Source organism: Saccostrea echinata, unplaced genomic scaffold (genome assembly GCF_033153115.1).
Source record: "Saccostrea echinata isolate AGI-Se365-2 ecotype Australia unplaced genomic scaffold, CSIRO_AGI_Sech_v1 ptg000022l, whole genome shotgun sequence".
NCBI classification, from domain to species: domain Eukaryota; kingdom Metazoa; phylum Mollusca; class Bivalvia; order Ostreida; family Ostreidae; genus Saccostrea; species Saccostrea echinata.
This window is the reverse complement of record NW_026889771.1, coordinates 8338217-8362299: the sequence shown is the minus strand read 5'-3', so window position 1 is coordinate 8362299 and position 24083 is coordinate 8338217. Positions and strand designations below refer to the sequence as shown.

General features: G+C 33.8%; 3 protein-coding genes across 3 annotated transcripts; 1 reads left to right on the top strand and 2 right to left on the bottom strand.

Moving 5' to 3' along the window:
• Nucleotides 1–2647: 2647 nt before the first annotated feature.
• LOC133190343 (tripartite motif-containing protein 2-like) lies at nt 2648–4970 on the bottom strand. Its single transcript, XM_061325918.1, has one exon. It carries the CDS (start codon nt 4963–4965, stop codon nt 2893–2895), a length of 2073 nt encoding a protein of 690 aa, XP_061181902.1. The 5' UTR covers nt 4966–4970; the 3' UTR covers nt 2648–2892.
• A 4531-nt stretch (nt 4971–9501) lies between these two features.
• Nucleotides 9502–11553, top strand: LOC133190860 (E3 ubiquitin-protein ligase TRIM56-like). Its single transcript, XM_061326544.1, has one exon. The coding sequence runs from the start codon at nt 9504–9506 to the stop codon at nt 11430–11432; it is 1929 nt and encodes a 642-aa protein (XP_061182528.1). The 5' UTR covers nt 9502–9503; the 3' UTR covers nt 11433–11553.
• Nucleotides 11554–16096: 4543 nt separating this feature from the next.
• Nucleotides 16097–18536, bottom strand: LOC133190859 (E3 ubiquitin-protein ligase TRIM56-like). The gene has a single exon (XM_061326543.1). The coding sequence runs from the start codon at nt 18532–18534 to the stop codon at nt 16369–16371; it is 2166 nt and encodes a 721-aa protein (XP_061182527.1). The 5' UTR covers nt 18535–18536; the 3' UTR covers nt 16097–16368.
• Between the last annotated feature and the right edge of the window lie 5547 nt (nt 18537–24083).

Below are 24083 nucleotides of genomic sequence, written 5' to 3'. Positions count from 1 at the left end.
TGCCATAATTCCGTCAAAAACATTGAAGCGGATCGAAATGAAAAATTGATCTTTAACATATCAAGGTAAAGTCGCGTACCAAAAATCAGCTCAATATCTGCAAGCGTTCAGAAAAAAAAAAATTGTAAAAGCACTTGAGCACTTTTCCCTTTACGCACTATTACATCGATATCTCCGACATATCGCCTAGGTCAATATGCTCATTTTCATTTCTGTAAGTCTTTATAATATTACATAATGAAGGTCTATATCAAAGGGTTAACATAAAACACGTTGAATACGGCTAAAAATATTTTATTTTTCGTCTACATTTCCCTAAACTCAAAAATCTAAGAGGTTGGGTGGGGTGTAGTTGAGAAGCCAAAAAGGAGGGGGGGGGGGTAATTATCACTTGGGAAATCTACTTGGTACGTAGGGAGACATGCCGCAACAAAGAAAAAAACAACAACAGAGGGGCCAGCATTTAAGGCACTGGTCTGTTGACAACTAGTTTGGAGGAAAAGTGTCTAGCCCTTGAATGTATGATGTAGGATGCGAAAAAATGTGTTATAAAAATTTGTAAAACAGTTTGGTAGGGGCATTATGTGTAAAAAATACTAGGTATATTTCTAAATAGTAGGCTCAGTACCTGTGTAGTTCAAGAACCACATTTCGAGGCCGACGCTAAGGGAGATGCTTTGAGTGCAATCTCAGTAACCCCCCTTTTTTACACAATTAAAATAATTGATTATTTGATTGATTGATTGTTGTTTAACGTCCCTCTCGAGAATTTTTCACTCATATGGAGACGCCACCACTTGAGCAGTGAGGGATCTTTTTCGTGCCAGCACCTACTGCGACACGGGACCTCGGTTTATACGGTCTCATCCGAAGGACCGGTCTCCACGTCCCACAGTGGGATTCGAACCCGCGACGTAGGATCAACTCCTTACTCCACGACTCTAGAGCAGACGCTCTAACCACTGCGCCACGCGGGCGACAAATTATTTGAAGTAATGCTGCTTGATTTTGTTGTTTTTTTTTTAATATTTGAAAGTCACCAATTTAAACCAACATTTCTGACTCGGAGGAGGCAGTACATGTACCCCTGTCAGACCCTCTTTCGCACCCCTCCTCCCACGACCCCTTCTTCAGAAACTTGACGACGGCTCTGCATTTGTACTTGTACTGAATGTGTTTCAGTTATCATTTCTCAAAACAGACGCATGGTGTTCATGATCAGTGTAACACTACACGTAATATTGGATATATATATATATATATATCTATCTATCTATCTATCTATCTATATATATATATATGCAATGCATTCAAATTTTTGAATATTTGTTTACATTGTTCAGTGATATTTCGGCCACATAATTCTACATTTACAAAGGTTTAACTCTATATTTCGAGGGAGTATAACCAAAATAATTTTAATGGAGTTGCCAATAACTTTTTAAAAGAAAAATATTAAAACACATTAGAGTTTTGAAGACATACTCTTGCAGATAATCCTTGTGATCTTTTTTTAAGAATTGACATCAAATGGATTTTCACTTCAAACCAGTTTATTAGGTCTAGATCTACAAGTTACGAAAAACAAGATGTGTTTGTGAAATACTGTTGTCCCCGTATGGCAGCTTTTTCAGAAGTAGGTCAAGGTCATGGGGTCAAAAATATTGATACCCAAAGAAAGGTCTTTTCAAAAGAAATACATCTGAAATATGAAAGCTTCAACACCAACCGTTCAAAAGTTATGACCAAGGCTAAAGTTCTTACTAAAGCCAAGGTCATGGTCTCGAGGTCAATAATGTTGGTAGCAAAAGAAAGGTCCTGCCACAAAGAGCCCTTCTGAAGTTTGCATAAATTAAACGAGTCATATGGTTTTAACGTCTATTATATATCTCTTTTATTCGTGCAAATTTGTACTTATTTGGGTGAAAACCTGGACATTAAGAGTGTACATGTGAAATATGAAAGCCCTAGCTAGTGTTAACCGTTCAAAAGTTAGGTCCAAAGTTAAAGTTTTTACAAACGGGAATTTTAAGGTCTTGATATCAAGGGTCTGGGTTTTTTTTCCATTTGGAAACAGTAACATTTGCTTGAAATTGGGAAAAACCCTTCATACAAGAAAAGTGTGGGAAAACGGTGCATAAAGGTATAATTTGACTCCCTCTACTTTCCTTTAATTTGGTCAAGGCTTATCTCAGCAGAGGCCATAAAATAAGGTTAACTAACTAAAACGACTTTGGGGGAAAAATTCTTATCTGTGGGACATTTCTTTTTCAGATTATGAACATAAAGGCTACCTTGCTTTGAATTTTTTCAATTATTAGGAATTTTAAAGCAAAAGTTGGGTAAAAAATGTTTTACTCAAAGAAAGTTCTCTCACAAGAAATACACATGTGATATATGAAAGCCTAAACACCAACTGTTTAAAAGTTATGGTTTACAAAAGTAGGACAAAAGTAGGTTAAACTCCAAGGTCAAGGTAAAAAATATTGGAACTCGAAATAAGGTCTCGTCACAAGAGAAACACATGTGAAATATGAAAGTCCTAGCACCAACCGTTCAAAGTTACATGAAATTTTTGCCATCATACAGACAGACAGAAAGACCAAAAACTATATGCCCCGAAACTTCGAGGGCACAAAATCTGCACATTTCGCATTGAAAAAAAAACTCTTCACAAAGTATATCTATATAAAAATTAGTTTGAAATTAATTGGTATATTCTGTTTGTTTCCTTTAGAAATTCAATTTATCATTTTAAAGAAATAAGAACGACGTTTTCTTTGCTGGACATTTCGCATTGAAAAAAAAAACTCTTCACAAAGTATATCTATATAAAAATGAGTTTGAAATTAATTGGTATATTCTGTTTGTTTCCTTTAGAAATTCAATTTATCATTTTAAAGAAATAAGAACGACGTTTTCTTTGCTGGACACCAGAATTTCTTCCTCACTTAGAACCGATATACCTCTTGGTCTTCGTAAAATGCAGGTTAGTGAAATTGTCCGCAAACATTCTCCATTTACGTTGATAATACAGATGCTATCTGTTTCATAAAATGCCATATAAAGACGATTTTCTTTGTCACAAGAAAGTGCACCTAGCTTCCCTGTAAATAAGTGCCGTCTCGATATTTGACCATTTCTATTAAGAAAAAACAGACAATCGGCAACTTTGTCTGTAACAGCGCAAGTCTTATTCGAAAGACAACAAACATGTAACGGCCTTGTAAATCTAAAAGGATTTCCGTCTTCGTCTGTAATTTTCCTTTCATCAATTTTAACATCATTGAATTTTATTATCTTTTCTTTTGTTATCCAAATCAACTCTGCCGAGCGTGATGTTAAAGCATACGCCCCTTTAAAAACTGTTTCTAATATCAAGTTCGGATAGGAAAAAATTTTGACTTCGCCTGATTGCGTTTTAAACGCAAGAAAACTACCAAACTTTGTAATGGCGGCTATACCTTTTACTGAGTGCGTTCGAATTTGAATGCCTTCCCCATTGGTTGTAACAATTACAGCTGCTTGGTTGTTCTCATCTGCAAGAGCAAAAGATGTTTTGTCAATCCACGTAATGCATGTGTAACTTGGGGACTTTTCGCCATATGTGACCAAAGCCTCAAATGTGTTTAAACACTTGGGAACATGAGCTGTTTCTGATTGTACAGCAGTTTTATTTTTCTGTGTTTTGGTATGAGGATTTTCTGCATTTGTTCCATCTGATTCATTGCTTGGTTTTCCTGACACTGATGCAGATATTTTAGGTTTTTCACCAGGGTTTTCTGGACACGCTCCTTCGGAATCTTGAGATTCTAGTAAACTCGTGATATTTATATTCAACGCTGAGGACGTTTCTGTGTCATTTCTTGCTGTAGCTGAATGTTCTCTATCAACGACATCATCCTCCAACTGGAAAACAAAGTATTCTGTCTTTCTATTTACTTTCAGGCTTGGAAGAGAAATGTGCATTCGCTTCTCTTCAGGATCTGGGTATTTTATTAAACACGACCTCATCTCGTTTAAAAAGAACAAAACTTCTAAATCACTGCCATTAGATAGCAGGTTTTCGCAAAATGAAATTGATTCTTGTAATCGTTCTTGCATGTTAAGATAGTCTTGCGCATAAATCTCAATGTTTTTCTTCTTTTCGCTCGACTTTCGTTTTATTTCTTCTACAACTTTTTGACGGTGTTGTTTCAACTTCGATTCCATTTCCTTACAAGTAACATCGACTAAATCTATAAGGGAAGATTCATTCGCCGACAATTCTTCGGATTTAGATGTCAAGGCTGAATGCATTTGTTGCAGTTTCTCTTTTTTTGTTCTACAAGTTTGCAAGTTTTTCTCCATTTCCTCTTTTACTATCTCTCTTGCTTCTGCAAACGATACATAATTATGGGATCTGTGTTCCACAACAGCGCACTCTCTACATATTGGAACTGAGCACTGTCGACAGTAGAAACGCATTCTTTCGTGGTGCTTTTCGCATGGTATCTCGTATTTCGTCTCTGCTTTGCATTTTCCCGCCAAATAGTCCCTGAGATGAACTACGTTATGATAAGCGTTCTGCCTGGTAAAATTGTGTCTGTGTCTTGTGCAAAAACTACATAGCAGATCCATGCATGTTACACATTTGTGAGTTGCCTCTACTTCTTTAGAATGGAGAATACAAAAGGAACAGATCCTTTTAGGATGCGATTCTTTGGAAGGGGATAATTTGTTGATCATATCTTTGAATATAAAGTTCGTTTTCAAACCCGAAACCGATTTTGATGTCAGGGATGTAGTTTCTCGGCATATTGGACATATCAAGTCGTTTTTCTCCAAAGATTTCTGGATTAATGCTTCCAAACAAGCCTCACAAAAATTATGTAGACATGACAAAACCTTTGGTTCCTTAAACAGTTCAAAGCATATCACGCATGTCAAATAATCTTCCTTAAGACTTTTTGTCATCGAATCCATATCAACTGAAAGAGAAAAGATACAACTTTTGATGCTATGAATGGATTGTGATATGGAAATGAATGCAATACGATGAATTATATTTATATTTCATGGGACTGGTGCTAAGAGAGTTTCTCGCACAATAAAGTAACAGTCATTCATTAGAATGCTTTCAAATAATAATTTTGGTTTCAATAACCCGACACTAATTCATTATAACGAAAATAGCCTAATTTACCTGCCTAGACAGAAATGTTCATTCTTCGGTATAACTTCAAAATAGTTATCAAATACATATTATGACAACTTTTAGCTTGAAATCAAGAATGTTTGTCTTTATACATCACCAGCAACAAATATAAGCATTTTTGTAGCACTAATTCTTGTGGTGGATTTTATGAGTTGATTAAAACCAAGCTTTATTAAACCTAACCTAACAAGAATCCAGCTCAAAAGTGCATTGAAACAATTTGAAACAAATTATGAGCAGAGCAAACAAGAAACTCAGAAACGTAGAGGTGGGATCAGGTGCCATGGAAGAGTAAGTATCCCCTGTCGACCGGACAGACCCACCGTGTGCTCCTTGTCATGATTGGGTAAAAGAAAAATTCCGTAGACAATTCAGTGTGAAAATAATGACCTAAGAATTTGTATGAAAAACGTCAGTCAAAATTTGACTTAACGTTAGTCTGTATTTGCTAGAAATGCCAAATGTTGACTTTAATTGAGACTGTTGATATTCTTGTATCATCAACTTACTTGTCAGTAGCTTTCTTGTATTAGAAATTGTTTGCATGTAGAACAAGCTTTTGCATATCAAATCAAATGGGAGAGATAAACCCCATATGCGGGTAATAATGGTATATAGCTACATAAAAAAAAGAAAATGACGATAGAAAAGTTGGAAGTCATCACGTTTATCATAAATTTTAGCTGTAAGTTTGCCATTAATGTCTTTTTCTAGTAAACTACTTATCCAAAAAATTAAAGAAACAGATATATGTGTCAGACTCTGTGATAACTTTTTTTTTCGAAATCAAAGATTGAATCATAGGAAGGAAAATAAATATTGTTAATTGATAAAAAAAAAAAAGATCGTTGATATATGTAATTTAATGTCGAATTAAACTTCAGGAGTACTGTGCAACAATATATTCGAGAAGTGGTGTAAATCAGTTGTGGATACTTAAAAATTCCAAGGAACTTTTAAAAAATTTGAAATTACAAGAATTTACCAAATTCACAGTCTAAAAACTTACGACTTTTCAACTTTAGGTTCATAAGAATAAGTAACTTTGATAAATAACTGTGCATGAGTTCTGAGGCCACAAAATGATCCCCCAGCTCCCATATGAGTACAATGGCAAAGTGCATATTTCTCGGGAATAAGTAAATGAGATTCTCTGAGAGTTCCATTGAATATCGGAAGAGTTAAGGTGCCCCGTTCATTGAATATAGCGGCAAAGTCCCTGTTTTGCCACAAGAAACATTAACCCCAAATGTCCAATCAAAACGTAAATTAGGAGGTGCACAATGACAGTTTATAATAAAGATTAGATCAGACAGATATTTAATGTTTCCCATAGCAATACATGGATACTGTCATTCTTTAGCAATGGGGGTACCCATTTCATACGCAATTCTTCCTATACCAGTAAAAAAAAATTAACGAGACTTTACCAGAATCTTTATTAAATACTGTCATTGTGCACCTCCTATTTTACGTTCTGATCAGGAAGATATTTGGAGTTTCCCATAGCAAAACATGGATTTTTCCAGTATACTCATAAAGGAGAGGGGGTATCTTTTTTTTTTTAGCTCAATGCTCATAGTACTTCTAGTTTATATTTGAATAGAGGATACTTCTTTTAAATTTAACATTCCTTGTCCTCTTTGAAATATTAAATTATTATCTTAAATGCCCAGAATGAAAACCGGATTGTTAACATTTGATTTGGAATATCATAGCAAGTTTATTTCCTTTAAAATATTTCATATTTCATTAATCATTGTTTATATTTTGAACCACGGGAATTTATTTGACCAGTCAGTAGCTTTGGTTGTCAGTAGACAAACATTGAGAAGTGAAGATGGCAGAAATTGAAGTCGCCTATACATTACAAGACTTATAAAAGGTAGAGATACAGTCGGTGCTTCCAATTTCGTACATGTATATAGCAATATATCTGTTGATTTTAATCTATTTATGGCTATGTTAAGGTGTTTGAATTTAACATAAGATAACCCACTTATTTTAAACTTGAAAAACAATTTAATGCCCTTATGAGACAATTATCTTTTCTTTTATTATTGTGATAAGCACTCCAAAGACACTAACATCTGATGAAAAGAAAAACAGTAAATCGATAAAAAAAAAAGTACTTGTAGACCAGACCTAGATTTTTTCCTACCTGCGAATGCTGGATTATATCCACACGTTAGCGATTTTTCCTAATGAACCATCAACGAATGACTGAACAATTAAACTGTATTTAAATAATTGCCAATTGAAAAGATGTACTTGAGAGATAAAATGTTTGTTATCTGATGCACCTGAAACTACTTGGTTACCGAGAAACACACACTCTTGATTTAAATATTTACTGGCATGATGTCAGAAATGCAATACATATTCATAATTTATAAAATCACAAAATTTATTTGATTTTTGTGGTTGGCTTTGGCCAATCACAGCCGAAATCATCCGAAGCAACCAGCAAGTGCAACCATTTGACGCGGCGGACTTTGACACGTACACCAAGGTTTCTGGGTTAAAATGAAGTATTTTAATGCATTATATTTGGCTTCTTCCTGTTAAGGTGAGAGGCTATATAATAATTATGGAGGAATAAGTCATCATTTCTTGCAGTTGAAGAGATTACCCTTCATTTTTACGGATAATTTTGTTGGATCTTTTGTTTATAGACACCGAAAGCGACCAGTGTAGCGTATATTTCTCTGCAGAGGGAAGGAGGTACGTCATGGCGTATGGGCGTCATTATTGATCACATAAGGTAAGAATAGGTTATTTTCGTAAAAAAGTGGCATGCTTATGAAGATATGTTTTTAGGTAGGTTTTATAGATAGAACTTACTTACCGAATTATAATTTGTGTATATTCTGATTTTTGGTTGGTAATGAACTGCTGGAGAGGTTTTTCTTTATTTATCATGCATGTTTCCATGCACTCTCTACCCATTCGGCAAACCTCGGCTGATTCCGTCACCTTCATCAAACCTCGGCTGTACGAAGAAACTTGATATGCGTCTCCGCTTAACATTTGTGATAAGGCTGCCTGTTTACCGCTTAGGGAAAACGTAACGCTTTGAAAACGATAATAAATATGCATCTGATATACGATAAAAATTTTCAAAAGCATTTAGGTATCACTAAGAAGAACACTAACCATGAAAAATGCACTTCGTATCTTTACATAATCACATGTTTGTTAACGGATCGAATTCAGCACACTGTGCACGTGTATATGTAGGGCGCAGCCATATTGGGTATAAAGTAGCTCCGGTTCAATGGAGATTTACATGATACAGCCGAGGTTTGATGAGGTACGAATCGGCCGAGGTGTGCCGAGTGACTCTCTACCATCGGCTCATACATTCACCTCTGTCGTTGGCTCTCGTATATCACAGTGATAAGCACGAGAAATAGTGCGTTTCTTTTAATTCATTATAATTAAATATCTAGGGTAATGATAGTCCTTAAAGATAGATATTTACTAAATAGATATAAAACTATAAGTTTAATTTGAAATAATCCTTGAAATGTTATGTTTTTAAAGTTATGTCAAAAATCTTGACGTGAGCCCATTGCAGACGTGTCTGAGAGAAGAACGAACGACAACTCTGCATAGGAGATTGGTTTCCATGATTGATGTCTTAGTGGCTACTAAAAAATATCACATTTATAAATATTCTTAGAATGAAATGGAATTAGAATTTTTTTGGATACGGCCTACTGTTTGTTTGAAATAAGAGGTTTTCTACGTTTAATTTATTAAGTTAGGTTTATCTCTGTTTCTATTGCCTTTCTTGTGCATTTAAACAAGATCAGCAAATTGGGTCAAGCTGAGGACAGGTAAACGTATTTAGAAATTAAATTATGCCTTATTTATTTGTTATATCACAACATGAATCGGTAAATTATTACGAATACAATTTGGACACGTGTTCCCAAGCAACTCGTCCGAATTAATGAAGCATCCAAATTTCTGAAATGCCCCCTTCATAATTTATAAAAACAAATATAAAATCTGTTCCTCACAAATGTTGTTCGAAGGCGAAACGTTCTATTCACTGGTTTCTTGATAACCGAAGCTCCACTGTATAAGTATAAACAGGATTATAAAATAGTAAGACAAATTACAAGTACCAATATGTTTTAACATATTTTTTAAAACTTATTATAAATTTCAAACAAAAGCTATAAATATAAATCCTGTGAGGTCAAAGGCAATATGCACTACATATTTAAATTTTTTTTCTACATTGTCAAAAATGTAAGAGGTGATTTTTTTTAAATTTATATTTTTAGGTATTTAAATGGACTCTATATCGTCAACAATAAAAGAAGAATTTTTTACCTGTCCAATCTGCTACGATATTTACAAGGATCCAAAAGTTTTACCATGCTTGCACTCATTTTGCAAAACCTGCATTAATAACTTCATATCGAAACGAAATACCAAAACGATACATCCTTGTCCAGTGTGCAGAGAAATCTTTGAACTCCAGAACCTTGACTCAGATGAATTAAAAACAAATTTTTGTTTGAAAAATCTTATAGAAGTCATTACTTCTGGCAAGCAGAATGTTTCAAAATTCTGTACCTTTTGCAGTCTAAAAGGCGAAAGCAATGAGGCGACTTCACAATGTCTAACCTGCAAAGACTATCTTTGTTCTGAATGTGCAGATCATCGACACAGATCAACTACACTTACAATAAATCATAAAGTTGTTTTGCTTACCGAAGTAATTTCTGGAAAATACAACGATGAGATTCGATCAAAGCAACAAATCCCTTGCTCTGAGCATGCCGACGAAGATTTGAGGTACTTTTGCGAAACATGTGATGTTCCTATTTGTCGAGACTGCATTGTCCTGAGTCATCAAAGCCATAAATTCATTGCACCATCGGATGCAAGAAAGGAAGCTGATATAAGCATAAGCTTGCTCATGAGTGCATTGAAAGAAAATTTAGAACGATTCCAACTTGCAAAGAAAAATGTATCACAAGCTTTGGATAAAGTGCTTGTCGAAAAGCAACGCTTCAAGCACAACTTAGAAAAGCACGTGAATGAAATTATTGAAAATATTAAGGAATCAAAATTGGCAACTGAAAATGATTTAGAAGAATTTCTGAAATCGAAGCAAGATTCTTTGCGAGTACAAGAGGAATCTATTGAGAGAATTAGTAAGCAGTTGGAGGAGTCGTACTCCTTTTGCAAGAATATTCTCAAATGTGGATCAGACATCGAGATTCTTACAATGAAAACCGAAATGAATGAACGCCTGTCAAAGTTAAAATCTTTCAAAAGTGAAGAAAGTTGTGCTGTTGATGAGATCGAGCTACCAACCCTTGAAATCGATACAGATGGAAAAATATTCCGATTACTTTTTCATAAAAGAGAAGAAAACGAAAGAAATTTAGGTATGAAGAGTTTGAATTCAGAACAGGAAGTCAGTGGTGTTAGTGATAAACAAGATAAGGTGCTCAAAAGCTGTACAAATTTCCAAACTATGATAGAGTGCAAAGAAAAGGGAGATAACTTTAATCCGTTTTATACTGGGGTCTCATGGATGGACAAAGAGAAGATTATAGTTGCCGACCAAAAAAACCAAAAGGTGAAAATAATGAATATACAAACAAAACATATTCAGTCTATCGTTTTACTTGGTTGCAAAGTAGTTTGTGGTTTTCGGGATGGAGTTGCTTGCAAAACAGAGGGAGGAAAGTTAGTGGTGATGAATAAAGATTTGAAGATAGAGAGAGAATTTCAGTGGATTTCTACACTCCTAACTTGTCATCCAATTTCGCCACAATTAAGCTGGATGTCTGATGCGGATAAAATTTGTGTGTATGAAAAGGGAGGGGTTCAAGAATTTACAATCAATGACAGAGGTAGACCAGTGAAAATAGGCAATCCAATGTTTGGTCATGTGCTACTAAATGGAATGTACATTATATCAGATTGGGCAAATGATTGCGTATTTATTGTAAGGAAGTCAGGATATATAGAAAGAAGGAAATACTGTAACCCTGGTTCTATTTCATCAGATCTTGACAACAACATATACGTTTGTGACTATCAAAATAGCCGCATTGTGATGTTCACAACTGCTGGAGTGACGTTAGGAACGTATATCTCACAAATCCCTAATCCTAGAAGTATTGCCTTAAAACATGACCGTAGGATGTTAATTTCAAATGGTCAGTCTATCATTCTCGATGAATTGAAATTAGAAAAATAATGCACTTGGGCAAAAATGTTACAATAGTCATAGAAAAAATAAGGTATTAGGCATAAATATCACAGTGAACTGCCCGATGTGATATGTTAACTATGTGAAGGGCGGATATATAATACGTCTAATAAATTTATTGGCTAAATGTTGTACGTTCGGTTCATTTAGATGTGTGTTAGTGTCATAATACTATGAAAATCTGCAACTGTAGTGAAGTTATAAAATAACGAAAATTATTATTTTGACGCTGTCTTTCAGTATTCAGTACAACGAACTTTGATTATATATGATATAAAGATTGTAAATGACCAAATTTCTTGGGAAGAGGGAATTCTGATTTAAGGAATAATTTCATATACTGCCTCTATGTTTGCATACTCTTTAGTCTAGTTTGTACATGAGAAGTCTACTCTGTCACTTAACACGAATGTCTTAGACACATGTAATGTTTTATTTTCCACCATATTACGGTACGAGTTCATGGATTAATTGATTAAAAGTTTAAAGTTATAAGAAGAGAACATGTGATATTTACATGGGTGTACAAATTATATGTGTCTGTTTCAAGTATAGCTGTTAAAGCTTTGGTATCATTTTAAGGTTGCTTTTTTCGAACACAACATAGTCTATTTCAGGAAACAGAGTTGTCATTTTTCGTACGGAAACGTTTTATACCTACAACGGGTAATGTGCTATTCTAGCATCCAACAAAAAAATAATTAGGAGGCTAAATTGTAAAAGAAAAAACAACTATATACATGTATAGGGTTAGGGTCATTTTTGGTCTCCATTCTGAAAATGTCTATATTTAATACGGAAAGTGTTACGGTAAGTGTTAAATTTTATTTAAAAACGGGGGGGGGGGGGAATATATAGTTCTTTGTGACAACAATTTCTGGCATGCTTTTATTCTGCTCAAAGGACCAGATGGCACATTTTCTAAAAGAAAAGGACGTACATGTTGTAGATACTTTTTTATTCTTCAACAATCTTATTTATAAATTGTCTTTGGAAATATTGAAACACATTTGCATGCAAAAGAATATTATTATGAATGTGACTTCGATCTTCAATGTTTACATCACAAAGAGTTGGAATACAAGATGTGGGATATGAAAAAAATATCCAAAGACTGATTCCCTTTGGATAAAGACGAGCACGTGATTTCAGTTCATTTCAAGATCTTTCAATTTGTTTATTAAGTACTACAAAGCCTCTGTCCAAAGTACAATCAATTAATATAGTATTTATAACTAAGAAATAGATCAGGTTCAATTACTTTTTCGATTGTTTGATTATACGAAGTAATTTTATGATATATCAATTGTCACATTTCTTCAAATGCTAAAAATGTAAAATTACCAATATCATTTAAGACTGCGTCACTTCAAAAAAATTTATCTTTCGTGTTTCAGAATATTACAGCTTTTTCTAACATCAACATTTAAATCATAATGTACAACAAAGTTCTCTTTATCATCATAAAGATTTGTTTAATATCTGACAAAAGAGTCAATGGCTGATTTTCCTAAGGATATCCTTGAATCGATCATACTCTCATTTCAATACAATGACTGGAAGTTGTCGATTGTCTCATTGCTTCTATTTCTATTAAATCTATATTCCTTTATTGTTTAAAATAGATATTCAATTGAAAATAAAATTCATGTTTCCTTCAAGAATAAGTGAACAATGAGTTGTCATACCTGCCATACCTGTATTTATGTATCATCATACTACTTGATTCAGCCAGAGACCTTTAATTATTTTTTTAAAGGGTTTGTTTATATAATAGATCATACCTCTTTAGAAACATATATAAAATTAACAAGGTTTTCTCTTCAGACATACAAAGAGACATATGGTTAATTCCCATGATGTGAGATAAAGGCCAAAATAATTTATAAATAAAATAATTTTTTTCTTCCATAAATTAATAGTTCTAAAAATGTCCGTAAATTATTTTTTTTCTTACAACCCTCGTCTAAAAATCATCATCCATTAAAAAAATTAATTTTATTCTTTAATAATTTCAAATAAAAACCTAGCATATTTGTCTTGTCTTTTACCTATGTCATACTAAAAAATGCTTAGGTCAGATTTCTAACACAATGTCAATAGGGAATATATATAACTTAAAATCAAGAAAAGTTTTGAACTGATTCCTTGCCTTTTAAGATAATATTATATTATATTCGAAAGCTTTTGAAAATCTATAAAGAAGCAATACGATATCTTTGCGTTTTCTTGTGTTTATAGTTTTTATACTTGTTTAAAAAACAAAAGAACTATCTTAAAGCAGGTTACTAGTATTGTTCAAATTCACTCCGTCATATTCTGAGCAACACACCAATCTATGATTAATCAATATTTTGATAAGAAATTGAGGATATTTAATGTTTTGTAGATGAATATGGAATTTATTTCACAAGCGGGACAGGATTTTTTTTAATATATTTTCACGAGTGCAAAGCACTAAAAGTGAAAATAACAAAAAATCCTGTCTCACGTGTGAAATAAACTCCATATTCATCTACAAAACATTGAGTTTTCTGTTTATTACATTTTCTTTTATTTTTCCTTTGACTCCGTGTTTTTGTACTTATTTAACTTAGGGTATCATAGACATTATGAAGTACAATAAGTTTATCCAGTTCAGCTACATTTCACTTTGCTCTCTTCGAGCTCTGTTGCAAGTCTGTTGGATTTTATTTCAAACCTTCATCTTTGTCAAACTTGGTTCGGTCTTAAACGTTATTAAAAACAAGATGTGTTTGTGAAACACTGAAGCCCCCGTATGGCAGCTTATGGCGAAGGTCAACGTTTCTCAAATGCAAGTCAAACTCCAGGTCAAAAGATTAAAAATGTTGGTACCAAAAGAAAGATCTTGTCTCGAGGAATAAAAAAGTTATGGCAAAAGTTTTTTCAAAAGTATGTAAAACATCAAGGTCAAATGGTGCCCAAGGGAAGAACAAGTGATACACATGTACGTGAAATAAGAAAGCCCTAAAACCAAATGTTCAAATGTTATAGCCAAGGTTAAGGTTTTTTAAATTAGGTTAATTTTTCCAAGGTCAAGGCCAATGGGCCATAATTATTGGTATCCAAAGGAAAGTCTTGTCACAAGGAATATACATGTGAAAAATGAAAGCCCTAGCATCAACTATTCAAAAGTTATGGCCAATTAAAAGTTTTTCAAAAGTAGGTCAAACTCCAAGGCCAAGGGTCAAGGTTGTTTGTATCCATAAAAAGGTCTTGTCATAAGGAATACACATGAGAAGTATGAAAGCCCTAGCATCAACTGTTCAAAAGTTATGGACAAGTTAACATTTTCCTAACAGTAGGTCAAGGTCAAACGGTCAAGGTTGTTGGTATCCGAAAGAAGATCGTTGTGAAATATGAAAGCCATAGCTCCAACCAATCATGTGAAATATGAAAGCCATAGCTCCAACCAATCAAAAGTCGTGGGCAAGGTTAAAGCTTTTGCAGACAACAGACAGACAGATGGACAGGGCAAAAACTATTTGCCCCCAGTTCTTCGATTACGGGGGCATAAAAATCTTCTACCCAGTGTTTGGATTATTAGTATTAGTTTTGATGACATCTTTATTCTTTGCCACATGTTCTCATTGTCCAATGCACTTCAGCACTATTCGTTCAGAGATTGGTTATTATATAGACTCCATGTCAGAATATTTAATCTTTGTGGATGACATTTATAAGTATTCACATCTTCTTCGGCATTTATTCCCTATATGTATTAAATGCACGGCTATTTCTTGATTTAGATTCTTCGCAGTCTTTTTACCACTAGTTACACTGGTTTTGTCCCAATTTTTGTACCCATTTAAATAACTGATGCACAGTAGTAATATTTCTGTCGTTATTTGCACAGCGCTATACACATTTCTTTTTCTTTTATATGAGGAATCTTTTAGCATTTTTTTAAATAGTCAGTCTCAATGCAGCGTATGCTTTTCTCTTCCTTTTGACCGGTAAGACGGGGTAAGGCAATGTGTTTCTTGAACAGGTTATTCTATATTTCGAACTCAATTTCAAAACTATATGAAAATGTTGAATTCCAGTCAAAAACGAGGACAGTCTGGAATTCAAAGTAATTTGACAGCAAAATCATGAGCCAGGGTGTTACTTAGAGAGATTATTTAGAAAGTCGTTTGATTAAAGAAATGCAGGACGGGCTGGGAAATAAACAATCTAATTAAAATTAGACCTTTCATCTCGCTCTTCGTAAATTGATTTGTCGCTCGCGTCAAAATAAAGGAGCTAGTGGAAGGTTTGAGTTTAATCAGACTAGAAAATAAATCGGTGTTAAGGACATACACAACGTACCTTACCTACTGATAATTTTTCAAGATATTCTTAATTTAAGATTATAGTGCCATCAGATGTTCGTAGACAAAAAATCAGCATGCATTACCAGGGGTTTTGAAAAGATATCAAATGATGAAAATTTTTGTATAATTCAAAGAAAAATTTACAAAAATTACTAAACATATATGCTAGATGTTTTGTTTATCCAGACTTGTTCTAGAAGAAGTGCGCAACAGCATATATAGACAATAAAATGTAGCACACAGTTCCTTTAAGTATTGGAACTCTTCAACTCCAGGGAAAAAGGCTATAAAGTTCAAACTACGTTGCGTGTGTCCTTAAGACAGTAATTTTATTTACATTTCAGAAACTGACCAAATACACCAACGACCTCAGTCAGGAGAGCCTAAATTATCCCCGAGTTAACGTCATTAGATAAAACTTACTTTTCAACATTGAGAGTTCTTCATACTGTAAACGTACCTAAATAAGCGCAAATTTAGCGCAGTCCTCCTTTTCAACCGATATATTGGTTAGCAATTGACATAACGTATTAAAACAAGAATCACTTAGAATCACTTCTATAAATATTTCCGTTGTCTTTGTAAATTCATCTTTTAAGTGAAATAAGAACTACATTCTCCTTGTTGGAAACCAGAATTTCTTCCTCACCCAGCACTGATATACTCCTTGGTTTCTGTATTATGCAGTTTAAAGAAATTGTCTTCAGCCACTCTCCAATTGAATCGAAGATGAAGATGCAGTCAGTCTCATAATTAGTCAGGTAAACACGATTTTCCTTGTCACAAGAAAGGGCACCATATCTTCCAGTAATAACATGTTGTTTTTGAGCCCTTTTGTCGAAAAAATATAGACATTTAGAATCCTTATCTGAGATAGCAAAAGACTTATTGCAAAGACAGCACGCATAAAGAGGCATTTCTAATTTAAATTGCCTCCCGTTTTCGTCTGAAAAATACATCTCCTGAAGACTTGTGTTCTTGAATACAACAATCTTTACTTTTGTGATCCATACCAACTCAGAAGAGCGTGACGATACAGCAAAGGCCCCGTTAAAAACTCTCTCTAACTTCAGATCCGGAAAGGAGTAAATTTTTACCTCACCAGATTGAGTTTTACAAGCAAGAAAATTACCAAATTTTGTTATGGCTTTTATACCTTTAACCAAATGTTTTTGAATGTTTTGGGTATCTCTTTTGGATGAAACAATGAGAACTATTTGGTTTAATTCGTCTACAAGAGCAAAAGTTGCTCTGTCAATCCATGTAATGCAAGTGTAACTTGGATTTTTATCACCATGCCTGTCTAAATGCTCGTAAGTTTTCAAACACTTAGGAACTTGATAATTCATTGACTGACCAGATGCCTTCACCTTCTGAACCTTATTACCTGTTTTTTCAGAACACGCCTTTTCCAATTTAGTATTTACTGAATTGTTGCTTGATTCCGTGTTAATTTTTTGTGTTGTATTTCTTGCGCTCTTTGAACATGCTCCATCTGACGTTGTGTCCTTTGACTTTTCTGTCCTTGTTTCTTCTGAATTTTTGTCTCCGTTCTCTTGACTTAATTCGGGTTTATTACAGGTTTTTTCTACATACTCTTCATCTGATTCATTGACTTTGTTGCTTAATTCGGTTGAATTTTCCGTATCTTCCGCTGAGGAAGCTGGGGAATCTTCATCAAAAACAGCATCTTTTAAGTGAAAAACATTGAATTCTTGCATCATATTGACTTTCAGAGTTGGAAGAGCAATTTGCAATTGATTTTCTTTTGGATCTGGACATTTTAGTAAACATGATTTCATTTCCTCCAAAAAGAAAACAACTTCTAAATCACTCCCTTTAGATAACATGTTTTCGCAAAATGAGATGGATTCTTTTATTCGGTCTTGAAAGTTCAAATTCTCTTGAATATGAAAATCAACATTTTTCTTTTCTTCGCTTGACTTTCTCTTAATTTCCTGTTCAATTCTTTGGCGATGAAGGTTCAACTTAGATTCAATTTCTTTACAAGTGAAATCGACCATGTCCAACAGCGAAGATTCTTTAGCCGATACTTCCTCTGATTTAGAAATCAGTGATGATTGTATAGTTTGCAGTTTCTCTTTCTTTGTTTTACAAATCTGCAAGTTCTTTTCAACTTCCTTTTTTACGAATTCTCTTGCCTCTACAAACGTTACATATTTATGGGACCTGTGCTCTACAACAGCACATTCTCTACATATTGGAACTGAGCAATGCTGACAAAGGAAACGTAATCTTTCTTGGTGTTTCTCGCAAGGAATCTCGTACTTGGTTTCTTCTTTATACATTCCGGCCAAGTAATCTTTCAAGAGGACTACCTTATGATATGCGTTCTGCCTAGTAAATACATGCCTGTGTCTTGTGCAAAAACTGCAAAGCAAATCCATACATGTCACACATTTGTGAGTTGCCTCTACTTCTTTCGAGTGCAGAATACAAAATGAACATTTTCTGGAAGAAATCGATCCTCTGGATCGGGGTATCTTAGCGACCATTTCCTTGAATATGAAGTTTGTTTTCAAACTGGAGACAGTTTGTGATGGTAGAGGCGTAAATTCCCGGCATATTGGACAGCTTAAATGGTTTTTCTCTGAAGATTTCTGTACAAAAGTTTCCAAACAGGATTCACAGAAATTGTGTAAACATGACAAAGTTTTTGGTTCCGTAAACAGTTCGTAGCATATTGCACAAGTGAGAAAATCTTCTTTCAAGCATTTACTTAACGAATCCATTTCCACTGAAAGAAAATATTTTTTTAAAATTTAATTTAGTTATAATCAAATTCGACGTTACAACAAAATATGGAGGTTAATCAAATGAGCATGAAACATTCATACATGTACTTCATTCAACTAATACCAACAATTTTTAAATATACGGATGATTGTGTGAAAGTGTGACCTACCAGATATCCTTTGCTTTTCAATTTACACGTACTGTACATGTATAATTTTACAGTGTACATATACATTGGAAACATTTTAATAATTGTAATTATTGTATAACACCATGTGGGCTCGATATATATTAATGTTTGAATTAGTTATCAAAGAGATTTATTTTTCAACTTACAAAATAAATAATACTTTTCATTTATCAAAGTAGTGATTCAGAGAGGTTTGGATTTTTTTTTAATTTTGTATTTTGGTTTCTTCGCGAATTTCGTCGCGAAACGACCGCGAATATAAGCATCTCGCGAAAGTCTGTGTAACAGCCAAACTTGAAATGATGGAGAACCCTGATAATTAAAAAAAAATGTTTGCATTGTAGGAAAAGGGGTGTTTTACTACACTATCTCACATGCATATATTTATCAAAAGGAAGTACCCCTTTCTCGTCCTTATGGCATAAATATTCACGTGTTTAAAATGCAGTCATTTCAATATGAAATACCATATGAAGCATGAATAGAATCATAATATTTCAAAAATTACCTGCTTACAATGCCGGAAAGTGTAAAGCCTAGTATGCTAAATGCATATGCGTGGCATAATGCACAAAAATCGATAAAGAAATGGCGTTCGTTTGATTCGTATCGACTAATGTCACGTTACCAGTCAGTCACGTGGTTATTGGGAAAATATTGTATTTCGACAGGCCGCTAAAATGATTATTTTAGGTGGACCTGACAAACCCAGCCTCCGTAATATTTTCAACCTTAAAATGGCAAATTATGTCAAATGGTGATTTTTACACTATATGCCATATCCCTTCAAATGTTATTTATTTTCAAAGCTCTAATTAAACGAAAAATTATTGCTTATTGACTTAGTAATCAAAAATATACTTCAACTTTTCAGAAGTCGTGAATTTGTCTTGCACGCGTGGAACTGACCAAAGTTTTCTTTCTTTGTTTGTTTGTTTATTTTTAACGTCCCTCTCGAGAATTCTTCACTCATATGGAGACGCCACCACTTGCCGGTGGAGAGCTGCAAATTTTTGACCTATACTCGGCACTTAGGGCCACTGTGCAGTGAGGGATCTTTTTCGTGCCAACACCTACTGCGACACGGGGACTTGATTTATATACGGTCTCATCCGAAGGACCGGTCTCAACGTCCCACAGTGGGATTCGAACCCGCGACGTAAGGATCAACTACTTACTCCGCGACTCTAGAGCGAACGCTCTAACCACTGCGCCTGGCGGGCGACGACTGACCAAGGTAATTAAACATCTGTAAATTACTGCAGTGAAATTAAATAGGAGCAATTTGTAGAAATTTGGTCACGGTTCGAATCGAATGTTTGAGAAATTCTCTTCATACTCAAAGCAGAAAGAAGACGTTTCCGAGAACTAGTCTACGGCAAGTGTAGATCTAAGTGTTAACTATAATATATATAGAACGCAAAGTCATGTTTTCACAGCCCTTATCTATAGTGTCCCTAAGGACAAGGAAGGTAATTGCACAGCAACAAGTGTTTGTACAGTGGCTGCAACGTTATTGTTGACAACTTACACGAACGATTCCGCACGATTAACGCACGATAAAATCTGTTACACGAACGATCCTTCACGCACACGATTCTACACGTTACACGATCTTACACGATTGCTCACGCAAACGCACGATTCTTCACGCAAAATAATTCAAGTTCTTTAGGAATGGATATTTTCAAAACGAAATAAGGCTTAATACTTATTTTAGATTTCAAATAATTATTGATATTATTTCATCTACTTTGAAAAATGAAAAAAAATAGAAATGGATATTTCTGGAACTAAATACATGTAAAACTTATTATCTTAGATTACAAATAATTATTTACGCAATTTTCCGATTTAAGAAAACTGATTATTTTGTTCTATCGATCAGTAGATGTACATGTAGGTGGACCGTGAGTTTTGATTCAATTGGATTCCATAATATGCAGAAAGGGATAAGTCTGAAAAAAAAATGGCATGGAAATAAATTAAGTTATAAGTTATATCCTTGTTTACATTTGTGAATCTCTAAAATCAACAATTATTTTACAAATCATTTATTTGCAAAAATTATAAAAATAATTAAAAGTAAGCTCCAGAGATAAACACTGATAAACGAAACCCCGACAATCATGTCTCGTACATGTACGACTAAATATTTATGTAAGCATTGAGAATTGCTTATCTATTTATTTGTAAAAATATCTATTTTTGATCTATTGATTTTAAAAATATCTTGACCATAATTAGTAGTAAACACAATCAACATCAGAGAAAAAATCCTTAAACATCTAAGTACGGTTTATCGCAAAAAAGTACGCTATTTGACGAGAACACAATATTGTACGACTTACTATATTGTTTATTTCCTAGCGATAATTAGTTCGTTCTGCTTTCAATTATGTAAATCGCGCTTCATTTATTTTTATTTGGATTAAAAAAAAAAAAAAGACAAGCGAAATGCCTGTATAATAAATAACATTCCGATAAAAACTTACAAAACGAAATTTACACGTTTCTTAACGCACGATCACGCACGATTAAAACCGCAAACGATTGAGTCTGATACACGCACGATCTCGCACGTTACACGAACGATCACGCACGTTACACGAACGATTCTACACGATTGGTTTGTCAACAATAACGTTGCAGCCACTGTAGCATAAATAAGATCAATATTATGTAATATTTGAATCTGACTGATAACAATTTTCTAATTTTGTAGGTTAAGATACCAATTTAACTCATGTATGGTTTTCAATGGATAACAGGCCCATAGGAAGCAATTTCAGTTTGGGGGCACAGCCAAACATTTTTCAGTTGACAGTTGAGGGGGCACTACCAAAAATTTTCTGACAAGCAAAAAAAAAAGGTCGTCAACAACCAAATATTCCTTGACAAGCAAAAAAAAAGGTCATCAGGCACAAGCTTATAGTATCTATGTTTACTATAGTAATCTATATCTGGGCAAAATTATTGGGGGGGGGGGGGGGTCCTACGGCCATGGATAAACTTACTCAAAGCACAGGTGCATTAAGGGTAGGTAAACTCCGCTTGATGTTACTTATGATCCAGTAGTCTGTGGTCTGTGCACGGACGCTCGGGATTTTTTTTTTATAGTTCTTAGTTTTTTTCGAACAATTTTAACAAAATGAGCTGATTTACTAGTGTATAATTTTGGCAAATTTTAAGTAGGTTTAAAGCACATGGATGCCCTTAATGTGTCAAGCAAAAGTATGAATTGTGCCTTTCTCTGTTACGTTTTCAGAGGTACATCCTTTTCCAAATCCTTTTTCAAATGTTATACGAAATAGATTACACAAAGTACAAGTACTTTATTGTACACTGAAGCGCCAAAACAATGTTGCTTTAGTAGACTTACTGATGAAAGAAATAGTCGCAGATATTACATCAATTAAACTTGTGTACTTGTTGTTAACGCCATAAACATGATCCTATCCACACGACCTGTTTATCTTACATTACAAATAATTTGTCAGATAAAGTATAATTATTTGATACACTTGTATTATTATATTGTATGTAATAAATCATCTGTTGGTGTGTTTCTCATTTTAAAAAAAGTTTATGTGTTTATTATTGTTTTTGTTGATGGGTTTTTTTGTTGTTTTTTTTTTTTTTTGGTCTTGTTTCTTGTGATAGATAATTTTTGAGATGTACGGAATTGTTTGTTTTTTTCAGTTTATTAACTGGAACTATCTTATTGGTTATCACTAGGGAGACACGCTATGGCAAAAGGAATATAAGATAAGATAGTAGCCATGGTCTTTGTTTTCAAAGTCTGAAAATAAACTAGTCACTGACTATAATTTCTAAAAATGTCTTTCATTTTATTTTCTCCACAGCATACAACAGTTAACACGGGGAAGGGAAAAAGTTTCTCTCATTTGAACAAGGAAAGTATATCAACTGAAAAAGGACAGAGATCTTTAAAATATTAAAAATGATCAGTTGATTTATCTAGAGAACACCTACTAGTTTATTTTTCTCTTGTATAAATATATCTAGTAAAAAAATGTGATGGAAGTTTGACAATGTGAACTTCAATTTTGTTCAAATGAAGGACACAACCTGTTCTAATGGGAGATAATTAAGAAATAGTGGAAATTCGGTGGGGGTAATTTAAAAATCTTCTCAAGAACCACTGCGTCAAAAGAAATGAAACTTAAGTGAAGGCTTTCTGATATAGTGTAGATTTAAATTTCTTTAAATCATGACCCCTAAGTGTAGGGTAAAGACACTATGAGCTATCAAATTTTAACATGGTAATACAAAAGAAAAATCTTCTCAAGAATAGCAAAGCTATGAGCCAACCATAACCCCCGGGGTAGGGTTGAGCACTATATATGGTTGATCAAAGTTTTACATGGGGATACATAGGACAAATCTTAAAAATCTTATAAAGAATAGCAAAACCATGATTAGTCATACCTATATGGAAGCATCTTCAGGTAGTGTAGATTCAAGTTTGTTCAAATTATGATCCCTGGGGTAGGGTCGGGCCACAATGAGCGATCAGGGTTTTTCATAGTAATATATAGGAAAATTTTTTAAAATCTTTTTCTCAAGAGCAGAAAAGCTATGTTTAATCATATTTATATGGGAACATCCTCAGGTACTGTAGATTCAATTTAGTTGAAATCATGACTCCCTTGGGTATGGTGGGGCCACAATGAGCGATAGAAGTTAAAATAGGAATATAAGAGAAAAGTCTTTTTCTCTATAACAGTAAGACTGTGTTATACTTTGTATTTATATGGAAGTATCCTCAGGTAGTGTAAATTCAAATTTGTTCAAATATTGACCCCTAGATGATGAGTGGGACCCTAATAGGCGATCAAAGTTTCACATAAATAATGAAACATAAGTTACATTTGATAAAATAAAATGAAACTGCTCATATCAACAAGATGATGTTTTGATCTTTAATTTCTTTAAAATATGACGAAGAGCGATATTTTGTTCATATCTGTTTAAATGACTCTTATTTTTACATGGAAATATGTAGGAAAAAAAACAGAAGGATCAAAATATTGTAGGTGAGTTTTGTGGTCCATGGGCATCCTGTTTTAATTATTTCATTTTAAAATCTTTACGTGTTAAAAATATTTTTAATACCAGCTCTATTTACCCAAATACCACAAACAATGAAAATGTAGTACATATAAGGTACTGATATTAATTCTTTTGAATTCTTGAATACAATTTTGTCCCTCATTCATGAATTTGATTAAAAAAAGAATTGTCTCTTTAAATATTTTATTTTCATTCATGTAATTCACAACTCCTTATTCAGTCTGAGAGATCCTTAAATTTAACCGCTTGCGAAGGACT